The 17569-nt window shown below is 36.3% G+C and overlaps 1 protein-coding gene across 5 annotated transcripts in view; it reads right to left on the bottom strand.

The window, feature by feature from the left end:
* PHF3 (PHD finger protein 3) overlaps positions 1-17569 on the bottom strand; it is a 72918-nt gene that overhangs the window by 26389 nt on the left and 28960 nt on the right. For 4 of the 5 annotated variants that reach the window (XM_065402255.1, XM_065402254.1, XM_065402252.1 and 1 more), the window contains 4 exons: positions 7598-7925; positions 4990-5173; positions 1041-1194; positions 804-960 (listed from right to left, as the gene is read on the bottom strand). In XM_065402255.1, the coding sequence (XP_065258327.1) occupies positions 804-960; positions 1041-1194; positions 4990-5173; positions 7598-7925 (823 nt within the window). Of the gene's footprint in view, positions 1-803; positions 961-1040; positions 1195-4989; positions 5174-7597; positions 7926-8036; positions 8227-17569 lie in introns of those variants that run through there. The other variant, XM_065402256.1, reaches the window with a different exon arrangement.

The raw sequence follows: 17569 nt of genomic DNA, 5'->3' as shown, positions 1-17569 counted from the left end.
GTTTTTATACCAATTTAAATCACTTTAATTAAATGGGTGCAATCCACTTGGGCAGCTGTGTAAAGCAGATAAGAAAAACTAGTTCTTTGTACTACAGAAGGAGAATCTGTAGAACTTTGTGTATTACCCACTGAACATTGAGCTCAAGGTTGCATCTTTCAAGTCACCAGCATTGGACTTATATAGTGATCTATGTACCAAGACAGGGACACATAGTTATGGAGAATGGTGAAACAGAAAATGGTCAAGAACAGAGCAACGGATAGAGTTCCATGAACCAGGACAATTTTCTTGTTAAAAATCCTGATCTTGAAGACAAGAAGAATGATGGCTGGTAGTGGGTGGGTGGGAGGGAAGGGAGGGGATGCAGCCTAATGGAATGTCTTCACAGGAAAATGTTATTATAGTAGTGGTGTGGATTAGGGGATTGATAATTCTGAAATGAATGGAATAAAGGTGAAATGGAAGGATAGGCTGCTGGACAGAACTGGATATGTGTAAAATGGGATTATGTGGAAGGCATTGGCTGAAAGACAGACAGTGAAAGGAGAGAAACAGGCTACAAGGGTTGGACAATGAAAGGAGTATGGCAGCATGGGCAAGGAGTCATGGGGAAATGTGGACATTGGAGACTCAAAGGTCTTAACTGAACAGGGAAAGGAGAAAAGAATATGGAGAAAGATGAAAGGAGATGACTTCTGTAGAATAAGAGAAAGGAAAAGAAGGTGGAGACCAGGATGTGAAACAGTTAATCAGCTAAAGGATTTCTTTCTGTGAAAGAATTATAGATGAAGAACACATACATTATTTTTGGGATCCTTTAGATTGAACATCAAACTTCTGTATTTGTTCTTATATTTAGAATCTGTGTCCCGAAAAAAAGAAAACAGTTCTTTTTCAATCCTTGTGGCAACTTTTGCTGCTCTTTCCTCAGGAATCTTCAAACTGGAGTCTGTAAGTCTGAAAAAAAGAGTATAGAATTTTTTAAAATAAATAACTATATATGAAAACAGACAATTCATCTGGCAATGTACCTATACCTTTTCATCAGAATTTCTTTAAGAGACTGTCTGACACTTTGTCTTATCTGATCAGCAGAAGGTTTGGAAGCTGGCACAGCTGGTGGAGGTATATTACCAGTTGATCCCCCTTTCTCAGTTTTCTTTTTCTTGAATTCTTGTTTCTCGTGAACACCTAAATCAAAATATGCTAAAAATTAAAATCTTAAAGATAATTTTACAGTAGCTTGAATGTGGGGTTTTTTTAAACACGGGCCTGAACAGATTAAAACAACAACAACAAAAACCTACATAAAGGTGACCTAAAAAGAGTGGACAATAGATTTGTGGTCCGTATTTTAAATTGTATGGATAAAGCTTGAAAGGTTTCTTTACAAAAACAAACAAACAAAAAACACACACCACACAAATATTGGGGGATAAGGGGTGTTTCTGCTTGTTTTTTAAATACAGGAAATTCAGATCATATCTATCTTAGAACATTAGGGATAACCAGCAAATTAATGGAAAGATCTTTATTCAGTCAGTCTTAAAACTCTGGGGGAAGCTGTTGGTTTCTATTTAACACCAACACCCAACAAACGTTTGGAGAAAGAATGTCTTTGTTAAGAGTTTTAAACAATCTCACCCCTTCAAAGACTTACGCCGTGGCTACACTCGAAACTTCAAAGCGCTGCTGCAGGAGCGCTCCCGCGGCAGCGCTTTGAAGTGAGAGTGTGGTCGCACGCCAGCGCTGGGAGAGAGCTCTCCCAGCGCTGCAGGTACTCCACCTCCATGAGGGGATTGGCTTACAGTGCTGGGAGCGTGACGCTGTACAGTGCTGTAACTTGCTGCGCTCACACCCCTGAGCGAGAAAGTTGCAGCGCTGTAAAGCGCCAGTGTAGCCATAGCCTTACTGACATCAGTAAACAAGAGCAGAAAATATAGTTAGTTCCCTGTTGTGTTTTGTGTATTTGTTATATCAACTACTGCAGCTCAGTTCTAATAATGCAATTTCTGTATTGTTACCGTTGAAATGCCTATCACTATTTCTGAAAGATGATCCAAAAAGAACTGATGTTATTAAATATATTAATTTACAGCAGTGAATCCACATCAGACATGCCTTTGCCTTATGTCCAAAGGAGAATAGTCTACAATAATGAGAAACAAGTATCAACTTTACTATCTAGAAAAATAAACTGTATTAATTTTTATACAGAATAAACATGTTCATCCCTTTCATATATAAAGAGTACTGAAGAAAAATGTCCTTAAAATGTAATTATTTTAAGAAACCATGTAAAAATTATCAGAATCCCAAGAAAATTTTCTAAGACGTCTAGAACAGCTCTCAGTTACTGCCACTTTTGAGAACCAAAAATATTCCCAGGCTTCTGTAGCCCGTTGGTTTATGGATATTTTCTTCCACATATAGCCAACCAAAAAGAAAATAGGCCAGCTTTTATTAGTTTGACTTTATTTAGTTTATTTTATTAGTTTGACTTTTTAATTCAGATGTTCATGAATCTCTCTAATAATGCACATTGAATTGTTCAGTGAAGTAAACTGAAAATTAACATAGTGGAAAGCACTTATCTGTGCATAAAATTTCGTTTTAATCTAAAGTAAACTTTCCCACTGAAATTGGCATTTCTAAGCCCATTAGCCCTAAATTCCTTCCAGCTGTTAAACCTGTATGACAGAAGCATGGAAGATTATAAACACTCTCTTATACTAAGCGTTTTTAAACCTACTGTCACCAATTACGTCATTTTTCAATTAAACTGCCACCTCCAGCATGGTGGAAAAAATAATTTCAGTTGTAATCCTTTTAATTATACAACTTGTAGGTTATTTATGTTTCTAAGCATATGAAATTACAAATAACAGCAGTAAATTAAATTGGCACTCTTTTCCCTGTAAGAATTTATGAGGAGAAAAAGAAAACCATTTATTTTCGGTTTCATTTTTCAGATAAGGGATCAACAATTCAGAATTGAAGAAATAGTTGGATGTATTTTTGTAACCGTTACAATACTTTTCTTTTTAGCAGCACTTTCATATGATTTCAAAACATTTTACATACATTAATTAATGAGTCACATTCGTAAGAGATTTAGTATGTCTTTTTTAGGTCATTATGGAGACAACCCCTGATCTAACCATTAGGAGTACTCTGTGGTTGTGTCCTCAGCTCCCCCGACTTGCTACCTGACCCCTGGGCAAATCAAAGACACACCCCCTCCCCTCAAAACTGACACATCCATGACACAGTAGCAACTTGCCTGCCAAATTTCAAGTCCCTGCTCCAAAGCATGAAGGCACTAGAGCTTCTCAGCAAAACAGTCAAAAGATTTAGCGCACACACTTTTTTTTAACCTCTACTCTCCTTTATCGAAATATGACTGAACTATTTTTGCTGAAACTTAATAATGGAAAGTGTCAAGCAAGCTTAAGAACAAACAATGCTACGAGCTCCTATAGTCTAGGAGAAAAAATAAAGCCTTAATTAATACCCAGATAAAGATTAAGGATCCATTTTATAAAGGTATTTAGGCGTTGTTGTGCTCAGCATTGCAAAACCAACTGATTTTTCAAAAGGGCTCTTAAGTGCCTAAATCACTGCCAATGGGATTTAAGCTTCTAAGTGCCTAAATCCCTCCTGAAAATGAGATTTAGGCATTGCAATGCTGAGCACAGCAACACCAAAATACCTTTTAAAAATCTGGGCCTAACTGCCAAACTAATAAGGTCTATGTTTAACCATTTATGTGCTAAAGGACCTCACCAATAATTCCTATGTTAGAGGAATACAACATAGAAATGTAATTTAACAACTTTTTAATATTTTTTTCCTTTCTTTACTTTAAAATCCTCTTGCTACTTCCTGATTCACTGGAAGTATTCCAGAATGTATCAGTGATATCACATCTACCAGAAGTCTCATTCTTATCCCTGCAATTCATGGTATCAAGGATGTCCAAGAATCCTGCAAACTGACATTTTAGCAAACCAAGAATTATAAGGATTTCTCAGGATTAGGAAGGAAGAATTTTTTAACTTTACTGGTGCTATTTAGCACATACGTTTTCATTTAAAATATGCATTTATTTGTAAGGTTTCAAATATATTCTTCCAACCAAAAACATAATTACTAGAATGCCAGTGTTAGAGATGGTCCAAGAAACAATTCTTGCAATTAGCTCAACATTATATGTAGGCTAGGTTCAGAGTTTGTGTTCAAGGATTAACCAGTCAGTTGTAGTTATATGGCACCAAAATTTCATGAGTTGCTCTCAGAAGATTTCTGCCCCAGATTTTGTAAATGTCACAAAATAATAATCTTGTAAGATTATTCTTTGTGTAAGATTTCTGACACATTAGTTTGTACCTTAATTGGAGTTGGAAAATATGCCCCTTACAACTTTTGATGCAATTTAGAAACAAAATTTTATGGGGAGTTTGGATAAGAACACTCTTCTCCACCCCCCTTTTCCAATGAAATTTGGGGCAAGGGACCCAGGTGATATTTTCGATGCAGAAGAATAAAGAAATTCAAATATCCTATTATATCCTACAACAACCATAACATGTAAGCTCATACACATAGTATTTCGTATTTTTCTAGAACAGCGATTCTTGATGTTTTTCAATGTAGAAAATGTAGACCAAACTTCGTAGACTGTGAGCATTTCCTCTCCCATTCTTGATAGCATAGACCACCTCTCCTTCCATTCACAATCATATAATACTTGTGCAGCAATTATAGAAGCTGCTTAAATGGGAAAGTAACATTAGGAAAGTTTTTCATGCATTTTCAACTGGTAAAGAACATTAAAAGAAGCAAAAAAACAAAAGATTCAGCACCACGTGAGCAGCCTGCTCTCTGCAGACCACAAGCAAGTGTTCCATACCCCAAAATGTAAACAGAGCTGCTATACATAGAACTTTTATAGTTCTATGTAGTTGCAGTTAGGAGTCTTATTACCTGATTTTACGGTCTTTTCACTTGAGCAAGAAACACTAAGAGAATCTTTATTTATTTTTTCACTTTTCTCTTCAGAGCATCGACGAGGAAGTGTAACTGTTTGTCCCATCTTCCGAATAGGAACTTGCCCTTTTTTATTATCAGAATCTCTGCATTCTGACAAATTCCTCACATCACCTGATTCCTGAAACAAATACTTTAACATATTAGTATGGTAACAAATGTGAAGATGAACTAAACTGCTACAAATCTTCCCCAAAGTATATTTTAAAAATAAAAATGTTGTATAATAAAAATCTCAAACTGAGATGATATAAAGACATGCTCCTTAAAAAGCTATTGAAAAAGATGTCACAATTTACCACGAAGCAGTGTTTAACCGTTACTTCAAAAATTGGGTTCTTTGGTCTTGTGTTGTATTACCAAGGTAGCATTCCAGAGAACATGCAGTAAGTTCCTTGTTGAAAGCAGCTGTATTTTCTCAGTTAACAGTTTAAAATTTTTAAAAGTATATCATATGTGGAGATAGATTACACCTGTCAGCGAAGTAACTCATATGCAATAAACCTGGCAAATGTGCACAGCAAACAAGATCTAGTTAGAAAGGAAATAACTATTACTCAAAAGGAAAATCAAAAGTATTCTCTAAATCTCAATTTAAAGACTCCCACTGACTTCAATTCAGTTAGTATGAGTGCAGGGGGATGTTAAAAGGCCTAATTCCCATTTAAGATCCCAGAGAAGGGCTCAAAGAGGTTTATTAATTATTATTATTATTATTATTATTTTGTTGAATAAAGTTTATTGTTGTTTTTTAAATCCACCAAGTGAACTGTAAATGATCAGATGAAGATAGACATATAAAGAACATACAAAACTTTCTCAATAGTTACATTATAAAAAGAAAAGGTGAATAAAAATCAAATATACTTGGAAAAAGTATTTTAAAAACATTTTAATTCAGACTAGTTAAAAACTTGAATTTGTAATCTTCTGTTTAAAGAACTAAGGATTCTAATCTTTAAAACTGACCAAACCAAATCAGTTGCTATTTGTAGTGTTGCAGCCATTTTGGTCCCAGAATATGAGACACAAGATGGGTGAGGAAATATAAAAGATATCACCTCACTCCCCTTGTCAAACCAAATCAGTGTAATTTGTGGAATATACAATGTATATTTTCAGAATGGGCATCACAGAAGGATTCATGAAACATGCATTAAAAGTTGAGGCAGTTTTATTTCCCCTTAGTTAATCTTACATGCTGGTTTTGGTGATCTTCTTCAGCTGAATTCTAAATAATATAATTTATATACAGATAACAATTAATATAAATTAGGGTTGGGTTTTTTAACTAAATGTTAACTATCGCATTCATAATTTTAATCATATACTAAAAAATAAAGAATCTGAATAACTGTAATTAAACTAAGCCATTTCATTGCTTTAAACATTAGGTATTGATTGGTCAAAATGAGATCCAGAAAATAAATAATTTGAAACGGGGAGGGGGCAAGGATTACAATTAGTCGTTTAAATCTTTTTTCCCCTTCTGCTATTAAATTCATGATTTAAACCACAATGCTGAAAAAAGCTTAAATTGGTCAAACAAACGAAAACTAAAAAGTGTTGCTTTCATTTGATGTCTCAGTCACACTGACATGATCCTCCTAAGTAGTATGGGACTAGCTCTGGGGTGATCAGTTAAACAATGTCACCTGGTATTAGACAAATTCCTAATAAGGAATCTGACCTAATAACGAACAGGACAGGGAATGAGAAGGTAATAGTATCTTTGGGTAAAAAAAAAAAAAAAATACATCCGTTTTAATTGAGTATTATATCGAACGGCAGTAAAATCCATGAGCTCTAGAGATAGCTATATAAGAATGGCTGCATTGAGAGAGGTGACTAAACCTAATTACCTCCAGAAAAAAGTTAATTGGCAAGTTGGTTTACAAGACATTTCCATGAACATCAGACACACACACAAAAAAGTAATAAGGAAAGATCATGAAGTATTCTGATCAAGTGTTTAAAGCCCTGGTGCACAAGTACTTAAATGTACTGAGATAGATGGAGTTGGCAATTGAACAGAAGGGAAATTTAAATAAGATCTTTATTATTATGAACTGAAAAAGTTTTTAGAAATACCATCCTTCACCACCAAACCTTGGACATGTATTCACTGGGAGAGCTCTGAACCTCTTTGGGAGCGAGAACATCTCCAGGAATTTTCCCTCCTGCAGAACTATACTGCCGAAGCTGCCATGCAAGATAATGGTTATTACAGGATAATGGTTAAGATGGGGGAGGGTTTGCAAAATCATATTTTTCAATGCGTGTACGCGCGCACACAGAAAAAACAAGGTAACGGCAGTTTAGCAATAGTACTCACTTCAAAACAGCCAAACCAATTTAAAGGAACTAATTGGAACAGTCTGCCTATAGCAAAACATTAGATGACAAGTTTTAGCCTAGACTGAAGTTTTATGAAGAGTTATAAACCTGGGGGGAATTATTTTAATTGAAAGGAATAAGTACTATAATATTTCAAATAGTAAAGAATATTTTTAAAGGAACTTTAACCATCTTAAATTATCCTTACCCGTCTAAAAATTTTGACTTTGTGCTTCATTATATCATCTGTCTGCTTAGCTTTCTCATTTGTTACACTGGGATTACCAGTATGAGTTTGCTTTGACATCCCAGGTTTTTCACATTCCATTGTTCTATCTTCTCTATATGCTTCAAGTTTCAGTTGAGTGTCCAGTATATTTTGATCACAAGATTCTGTTTTTTTGTCTTCTTCAGCACAACATTTCACACACACATATTCTTTATCTTCTTCTCCCATTCGTTGTGCTTGAGAAAGACTCAACCCAACACAGTCACCATGAAACCAATCATCACACCTACCACAGCCTACCATAAACCTGAAAATAAAACAAAACAGTATCAATCAATGCACAGAGGGAGGTAGAATTTCATATCAACTATAGCCTACTTGTTAAATAATTTATCAAAACAGAGCAATTTGTTCTTACCTGATAAATTATTTTCTTTAAGCTTTACATCCATTACTCCAGCCTTATGACATGGTTAGATCTTCCCATGTAAAACTGAGAAAATGTGGCATAATAGTCCAGGAGATCACAACTTCAACATGAATTCCCACCCATAACCCCACACAGACAAAGAAATCCTCTTTAGGAATACAGTTTAGAGAAAAAGTCATAGGAAAATAAAAGAAGGCTCAAGACTGATGAACATAAGACTTAAAAAGATAATATGCTCAGACAAGAAAAAGTTAACTCTCTGCACTGGCATCAAGGAATCCAACCTGGCAATAGGCAACATCCCAAATATTGAACTAGCATAAGCTGCCAAAGCATAAGGAAAATGTTCAAAAATTTTGACAATGAACAAAACTCAGCTAAATCCACTGCTTAAACCTCAAGCCATTAAAAATCTGATAGAATAAACCAACAGACAGTATATGACAGATTTCAGCAAATTGTTACATTTTGCTTTATTCCTCTGTAGTTTTGTGGGGCACAGGCTCATCTTCAAACCATGGCTGGTTTGGCCATCATTTTCATGGACATGCCATGTTTTTCTACTACATTGCAAAACTTTGTACATTTATTCACCCAAGTCAGTGGACATTTGAGAAAACTTTTCAACCCCTGAAATGTAGACCTCTAAAAATGTACGTCATCTCATTTGGTCTTCTCATAGATCTGCTTTTGTATTTTGTATGCAGAGATAACTTTAGTTAAAGTTAATAACATCCATTCTCTAATGTCTACAAAGACCCTGGGTATCTAACAAGGTTATGATTTTGCAAGTATTTTGGTATATTGTGAAGTCCTCCATTCTCTGCCCATCTGGTGCAATGCTCTAGTCAAATTACTTTTGAAGAATGCAGAAAACAATCTCTCCCTAAGCTACAGAGACTTAATACATGAATGTATCTGTCTTGAAATACTATTCCTGTTAGCACTTTCTTTCTTTTAAAAAAAAAAAAAAAATAACCCCTCGCCTTAAAATTGAGACAGGCTAACTCTAAGGACCATTATCCAACTGATGTGAAATTTCAGAGTTCTCATGTCTGAACCCATCTTTCCCTTCTGAGTTTTTTTCTATTTTGTTTTTTAAGAGTCTAGAAAACAAAAATGGAGTTAAATTTTGAATGAATTAAATCTATACTGGTCACAAGAATATCCTTATAAGTGTAGATAGGTTCTTTAATGCTGAGCACCTTGAACAGGGAATTTGTACTAATTAAATAGAAGACAACATTAATTTTAAAGTAATACAGTGCAAAGCTGACCATCAGCTCAAATAGTTTTATGGCAAGTGCTTTAGAAGATAAATATAATGATTTGCAAACCCTAATCTGCTCTAACCAGAAAGTCCCAAGAGTTCTAACAACTCCCTTTTGTCAAAAGATCCCAAGGAACCAGAAAGAAAGAAAGAAAGATGGAGATATACCTATCTCATAGAACTGGCAGGGCCCCTGAAAGGTCATTGAGTCCAGCCACCTGCCTTCACTAGCAGGACCAAGTACTGATTTTGCCCCAGATCCCCAAGTGGCCCCCTCAACCAGATTCCTATTCACCTACCTGCCTTCCTCTCACAGTTGCGATGCTGAAGCTATTTGATGACTCACCTACTTTGCAAGAATAAATTTCTATCATAAATTATGTTGAGAGGTTTGGAAATTCTTTGGTTCTCATTCACTAGGAAACTGAAGGTAAACATTCCAGATGGCTCTGAGACACTGGCAGTTGGTCTAAGAAACTACAGGAACCTCAAAAGACCAAAAAACCTCTAAGCCTATTTGTCTAATACTAGAAACTTGAGACCCTAGAGTAGGAAGTTAGTCAATATGGTTGTCTTGGTTCTGATCACTCTTATACCAGTATAAATCAGCAGTAAAGTCAATGGAGGTATGAAATTGGTTTAAGAGGAGAATTAGGTCCAGAAGTTTTAGGGGAAAAAATCACTTCCAACTAGCTAATTTCTCTGAGATTCCAACTTTACTTGACATAATGACTTTTCCTGTTGCAAACAATCCAGTTATCTGGTTTGTGAATCAGAAAAGCAATCTTTTCACTATTGTTTGTGTATACTTAGTTCATGAGCACTTATTTTGCCTAAAACATGCTGGCAAGTAGCACTCATAGATGTGTTCAGTTCCAATCATAAAGCTACAAGTTCCTGAAAGCTTTCTAGGAGTATGATATGAGTATTTTCAGATCTACTTTCTGGCAAAATGAAGAATTCAGGAGAAAGTTGGTTAGGTTTGGAGGTAATCACTTTTCACAGCCTCATCACAACCACAACCAAAATATTCATGAACATACTCCGAGTCAGAGAGAGATTGAAGGGAAGTTAAACTCCTGAAAATTATTGTTCTTTAATGTCAATCCTAGAGCACACACCTGATGGGAGTATACATAATATGAATTTCTGTTTTACAATTCAATGATCCACAGGAATATGTTCCACTTAGACAACAGACATCTGCCTCACTGTAAGAAAATATTGGTCAAGATCTGGGACACCAAAAATGGATACAAAAACAACCCCCGAAACATATAAGAAAACAATGTAATGTTTCAACTGTAGTTGAAAAAAAGACTTTTAAAAGCAAACAGCCAATTTTTTAAATTTTCCTCATGTTTAAATAAAGATGTTTATATCCATTTTTGGTGTACCAAGGCACTATTCATTCATTTTGGTTAAAATTTGAAGGAAACAAGGAATGTAATGTCCAGCAGCAGTGACTGGCCCTTGAAGTAGAATTAAATTTAGATACTGTTTAACTCTCATCTTCTAATTTGATATGGAAATGCAGGCATGTTAAATGCAAGACCAGACAACTCCAGATTTTTTTAAAGGAACAAGGAAACTATAGGCTTTATCTTTGAGAATTTTTCTGCAACTAATGGCCATTAAGTTTTTTGAGATACTAAGAAAACATTTTAATTACTTTCTAGATGAAGAAAATAGATTAAGATGATCAAGCATGGAGAAAGGATCTCCATAGACTGATATTTGAATAGTATTTGGACTGATATGTGGTCAGCACTGTTCCTTTCCCAGGAGGAATACCAACGTCCCAAACAAAAGAAGGTACTGAGCACCCTCAACTCTGGAGTTAAGGCACTCAGGACCTGGTCCTCTGAGGTTCTAACAGGCTACCTATTTTCAAAAGTGGAGTGGTGGACAGGTCTAAGAGCTAGGTGATTAAGTATGATGTCTTTTATTTTTCAGAGCCTTGAATACTGGCAGCTTTGTTAACCTGAAAGAGCTTATTCTGTAAAATGAGGGCTGTAACTTTGATTTGGTCTGTCTGAAACCTACACTAGAAAAATCTAGACCATTCTTTAACAATAATGAAAATAAGGCAAGTTTGACGTTTCAAGTGAATCTTTAATTTCTCTAACTATATCTAAACTGCTATCAGAGGGGTAGCCGTGTTAGTCTGTATCCACAAAAACGAGGAGTCCGGTGGCACCTTAAAGACGAACATTTATTTGGGCATAAGCTTTCGTGAGCAAAAAACCCACTTCTTCAGATGCATGGTGCACCTGAAGAAGTGGTTTTTTTAACCACGAAAGCTTATGCCCAAATAAATGTTCGTCTTTAAGGTGCCACCGGACTCCTCGTTGTTCTTATATCTAATTAGGATAATTTCAAGCCATGAAGTACATCTAAGGGCCTAGGTAGTTTTCAAAGGAGAAACTGACTGTTGCTCAAAGCCCCAGATATTTGTGGTTTATTGGAGAAACATATGCTGTCAATGGTATATTTTCTATTGGTTAAAGATCAATGCAGACAAAATAAGACTCTCTCTCTCTTCAGACAGGGCCTATAGCATTCTCAAATCAGGATGAATGTTGTATACTTCTGTTATGACCTCACTCTGAACTGTCTGGAGTGAAGTGAACTATCAAAAGAAATGACTGCCTGGTGACAGAGGTATCCTTAATTAGCTTTTTTTAGGAACTTGATGAAAAGACCCAACTTTTATTGCATTTAAGATTGCACAAAAAAGCATCCTATATACTAATTAAGGCTATAAGGTTGTGCCCAAAATAGGAAATCTGGTACCTCATAACTCTCCACTCTTAGTAGCAATTATGGAGGCTGTAACTCAGGAATTTACATTTACACTGTTTTGTCTAATCCTACTCAGAGAAGATGGAATTGTAATAAATATATTTGTGTTCTACCTACACTATAACTTCCACTCTTTCTACCAGTGAATCTGCACCACTGGTAAACTGCAGGTCCTTATTTTCCTAGTGTAGACAAGTCTTAAATTTTCTACTCATTTTAAATTATTTTTTTCAATGTATTTATTTGCAAATCAAGAAAAAAATTCACTAGAAATTTCAACTCTGGCACATAGAGGATCTAGCTATTTCCCACACAGTCACAAGGGTTGAGAGAAAGGGAATAAAGGTTCCTATTTGAGCACTAGAATGGGAATAATTTGATTTTCCCTGGGACCTTTTCTAATCTTTATCCACATTATGGGTGTTTTTCTGCACCAACAAAATTAGTTTAGGTAATAGGAGTTATGGTTGGATAATGGAGAAGCTAGATAATGCGCAAAGATTAATAAAGGAGTCAAGGAGGGTTGAGGCCTGACTTGAAGGATCAAGGATTTCTTCTTGCACAGCTGTCACACACTTGTGATTGAAGATGTTCTGATATCCTGGACTATTAACACCAAAAATTCTGACTGTAGACTGCTTCATAGTTTGAAGTGTGAGGAGCTTTACCCATGTTGTAAGGCTGGATTGGAAGATGTAAAGCTGAAAGAGAAAGAAATATGTTTTGAAATATTAATTCACACCAACATATTGAGTAAATCATAGAAGAATCAGAAGATTAGGGTTGGAAGAGACCTCAGGTCATCTATCCCAACCCCCTGCTCAAAGCAGGACCAACACCAACTAAATCATCCCACCCCAAATGGTCAGGACTGCTTTCTTGTATTTTAATTTAAAAGTAGTTCAGTAATATATAAGAATCACCACAAAATAGTTGATGGTACACCTCTATCCCGATATAACGCGACCCGATATAACACGAATTCGGATATAACGCGGTAAAGCAGTGCTCCGGGGGGGGAAGGGCTGCGCACTCCGGCGGATCAAAGCAAGTTCGATATAACGCGGTTTCACCTATAATGCAGTAAGATCTTTTGGCTCCCGAGGACAGCGTTATATCGGGGTAAAGGTGTATATAGAAATAGTAATGTCCCCGGAAGGCACCTCCTTTAATTCAATAGAACTTTTGAGTGGAAAAGAAAGTTATGTCTTATTCCCCTTAGAGAGGGATGCCTGCCTGTCTCCATATACCAAGATGAAGAGATAGTCACTTGAAGTATCTAATATTAGAAAGGAATTGGATTATACAAAGAAAAGATCGAGAGTAATGAAAACCTTCTATTATCTCCTTTAGGATTAGCACATCTTTTCAAATCTCTTGGCATACACATTCATTTAGAGGACGATTCATTTCAAAGATAAAAATGTCCAGGCTGTATTTTTTCCAACACTAGTTATAACAAATGGAATGTGTTCAAGCCAAAGCAGATTGCTGAATGGCTGACAATTATTGAGGAATAAGAGCTTAAAAATACATCAGCCAGAAGTCAGTTTATTCATAAATCATTTGCTTTAGAAACGGTACTCATTAATAAAACCACACACACACACAAAACAGAAAGGGTTCTTTAAATCAGTCAAAATGAAGATCAATAATGGTCAGTGTTCAGCATCATTTGATACAGTTATTAAATGTAAATAAGTACATCATCACTGGAAGTCATCTGCTTAGCATTTTGTATTTGCAGTATATAGCAACAGGAGATCACGGACAACATATCACTACTGCCATCTTGTAACAGTGTTTCATTCCAGCATTCTCTCTATTAATGGGAACAAGGCCCCAATCTCAAAAATTTACACAAGTCAAGGTACTACTCAGGTGTGTAAAATTAAGCACATGCATGTTTGCAGAATTTGGGGCTTACTTGGAAAGAAAAAAAGGAAAATAAAAACAGCAGTAAAGTGTAATTAATCTAAAAATATTTAAAAAGCATTCCAAACTTTAATAACCATCATTATTTTCCATGTGTACATAATGCAAAAAATATTTTAACAGTCCTATTTTAAAAATAGTCTCAGTATAAAGATTCATTCACCTTCTGGAAATTTATTTTATGAAACAATTTGTCTACCACTGGCTCAGTTGTGTTATATCTGTATCACATTGCACAGCTCAGCAGGAGACACAGGATGGAAAGCAATTTTTATATTATCTTTTCCTGAATTAATAGAGATCTAGCTAGGTGAAGAATTAACTAATGGTGAATGACTGCACTTAGTCAACCATCACCTTGATACACACACACATTCAGAGATCTTCACAGGAGCTTTAGAGGAGTCTGCATGTTCCACCCTAACAAGCAACTATAGCCAATGGAAAGACTACTGACTTCAGCGGGCTCTGATTCAGACTAACTGTGAAAGATAGTTCACTTTCGAGGAGACCCCCAGTAAATAAATTAGTACGTGTTCTCTTGTCATCAAAGGATCTATGTGCCTGCATTGGTTTGTTTATTGCAAGTCTAGCTATGGAGTTTTTGATTTTGTAGCAGCAGGAACAACCTGGCTTTTAAAAATGTATCATCCGATCTTCTGGATGGCACCCATAGCAAGTCAAAAGAGCAATGTCAATTTATTATTTTTTTACACCAAGTTTCAATAGAACAACCTTTAAGTAGTTTGACTTTTTTTTTTTTTTTTTTTTTTTTTAAGGAAGAAAAATCAGAAGAAAATCTTCCTTCTGAATGTCTAATGTTACAAGGAGCTTTTCAGCAAGGAAGAAAGGGCAGGGTCAAGAGCAAAAAACAAAAAAGCATAGTGAGAGAGACAGGACCATCAACAAAATGATGAACTTAACTAAACAAAGTGAAATCAAATGCAAAAAGTAATGAAACTGAAAACAAAAATATATTCTCTAATTTTTCAGTAATTTTAGACACCAATTCTGCAAGAGAACTACGATGGCAAGATCAGGGGCTTAGGTGTTACATGTAACTAAAAAAGCAAAAAAAAATATTTCAGACAAATTTGATTTTCAAATTGATGTTCCTTTATTTTGTAGGCCTACCAATACCAACTTTAATAATGTCCCTTTAATTTTATTTCCTACTGATGTAAACTAGCACAAATAATGTATGTGCCCATACAAAAAACTATAGTGTCAATCTTCAGTGTGTACAGTATAGAACTCTGCCACCTGGTGATTATGCATTACAATGCTGTTTTTAAATTATACTATCATATTAAACAAATTTTCCAGTCATAGCTATACGAGAGTAATATTTGTATACTTGTGGTCAATTAACAAATATAAATCATATCTTGTGTGTCATGCTTGTTTTAAGTTCTGGTCATCACACTCATTCATTTAACTATTTAGGCACCAATTCTGAAAACTTATACCTATGCTTAACTTTAAAAAGCGTTTGCAGGGTCTTCATCTCTTTCCTTGCCTACAGGGACATAGAACTTAATTTCTGATCCACTGCCATAATGATCTCTCAGAGAAAAGCCCTTATGGTGCTGCATTATGTGTATAAATATTCTATTTCAGGGGTGGCCAAACTTACCGACCCTCCAATCTTCAGAAGTTCGAGAGAAGGAGTGCACCTAATGGGGCTCGGGACTTCAGCCCTGAGCCCTGGCAGGTATGCCCCGTGGGGCTCAAGCCCTGAGAGAGAGAGACACACACACACACACACACGCTGCCAGAGGCAACACGTGGGGGGAGGCACATGGGGTCCCATGCTCCCCCCCCAATTTTTGCAAGGGTTTGCTGGCCCCACTTGGTCACATGATGCTGCCGGGCTCAGCAAGCTTGGAGCTGTGGCCATGGGGAGAGGCAACAGCAAACAGCTGGGAGCTGCAGGGAGAGCTGCTGCTTTTGCTGCTGCCTCTCCCCATGGAGCTAAAGCAGTGGCCCTCCCTGGAATTCCCAGCTGTTTGCTGCTGCCTCACAGGGAGCTAACACCTGGGAGCTGCAGGGAGAGAACACAGAGTAAGGCATGACTCAAGATGCTGGGGGTGAGAAAGGGGGCTGATCCTTTAAATTGTGCCCCCTCCCCACTCTCAGCAGGCACCAGCTCTCTCTCACAGAAACCCCTATCCCCAACACCCTGACATAGGGCAGAAGCCCTGAGCTCCCCCACCCCCGAGTCTGGTAGGCAGAGAATGGGGGGGGGGGATGAGAGGGGCTCTGCAAGCCACACTAACTGTAAAAGAGCAGCATGAAGCTCACAAGCCGCAGTTTGGCCACCCCTGTTCTCTTTCTTTACTATGTATGTATGCATTATATGTCTCATATCCCCTAACCTCGAAGTATCAATATAGTTGAAATATTATTTCCACAGTAATGGATGCAATTGTTTTAAGTGAAAACTGTGTAATTTCACAAGGAAAAATTTAAGCCTAAATATTTTTCCAACTTCGCAAGTAAACTAGACAGAAAACTAGTTTTCCATACTGTTTTAAAAAAAAAAAAAAAATCTATTAGCGGAATATTATGAGACCACTTATATAGACTATTTACACATAAGAAGTCAGAGATAAGGTTACAGGTTTCAGAGTGGTACTCTGTATCAGCAAAAAGAACGAGGAGTACTTGTGGCACCTTAGAGACTAACAAATTTATTTGAGCATAAGCTTTCGTGGGCTAAAACCCACTTCATCGGATGTTTGCTAAACCTTAATGTCTGCATTTTCAAATTGCCTTCCTGTGCAACCTTAAGATTTGTACTTATTTTAAAATCCAACTAAAGCCTTGATCCTGCAATTTGTTACACACAGGTAGACTGTTGCACATAACCCCAATTACTTCCATTGGGCTCTGCATGGGTACAGCAATCTGCCCAAACACAAACTACAAGATCAGATACCAAGTGCATTAATAGAGATTTAAAAAAGTAAATAAATATAATATATAACATTCAAACCAAAGGAATTGAAAGTCATTTGAAAAAAGTTAAAGAACTGAAAGATACATTATTTTTAAAATCTAGCACTGATGTTGCAATTTCATTACAACGATAACAGTTCCTCCAATCGAGGTTTTCCTTATGTAAAAACAACATACAGTAGGTAATTTAATTTATTAACTAGGCATTTGGTGAGCCCTGATCCATTAAGGAAAAATTCCAGGGGGCCAGAAGAAAGTTTGCAATGTTTCCCTTGTGAAGCTTCCCACAGATTTGTAATATATGGTTAGGATTTGCCGGCCTGTAAAAAAGGCAGGGAGTTCAAGCCCCAAAGCCTGTAGATCTTAGGCACTGATGTAAAAGCCAGGGACACGGGAAACAATATAATAGAAGAGAATGCTGTGTAGGGTCTTATGTTTTCTACAAGCACAGGGATGAATATAGGATTCCTTCTGTGTGCAGATTCCAGGATTTATCTGGCTCTACATAAAGAAGAAAAACAAAACTTTTTGTTCTTATATAAGTTGCAAG

Source organism: Emys orbicularis, chromosome 3, assembly GCF_028017835.1.
Source record: "Emys orbicularis isolate rEmyOrb1 chromosome 3, rEmyOrb1.hap1, whole genome shotgun sequence".
Lineage (NCBI taxonomy): Eukaryota > Metazoa > Chordata > Testudines > Emydidae > Emys > Emys orbicularis.
This window is presented reverse-complemented; position numbering and strand designations above follow the sequence as displayed.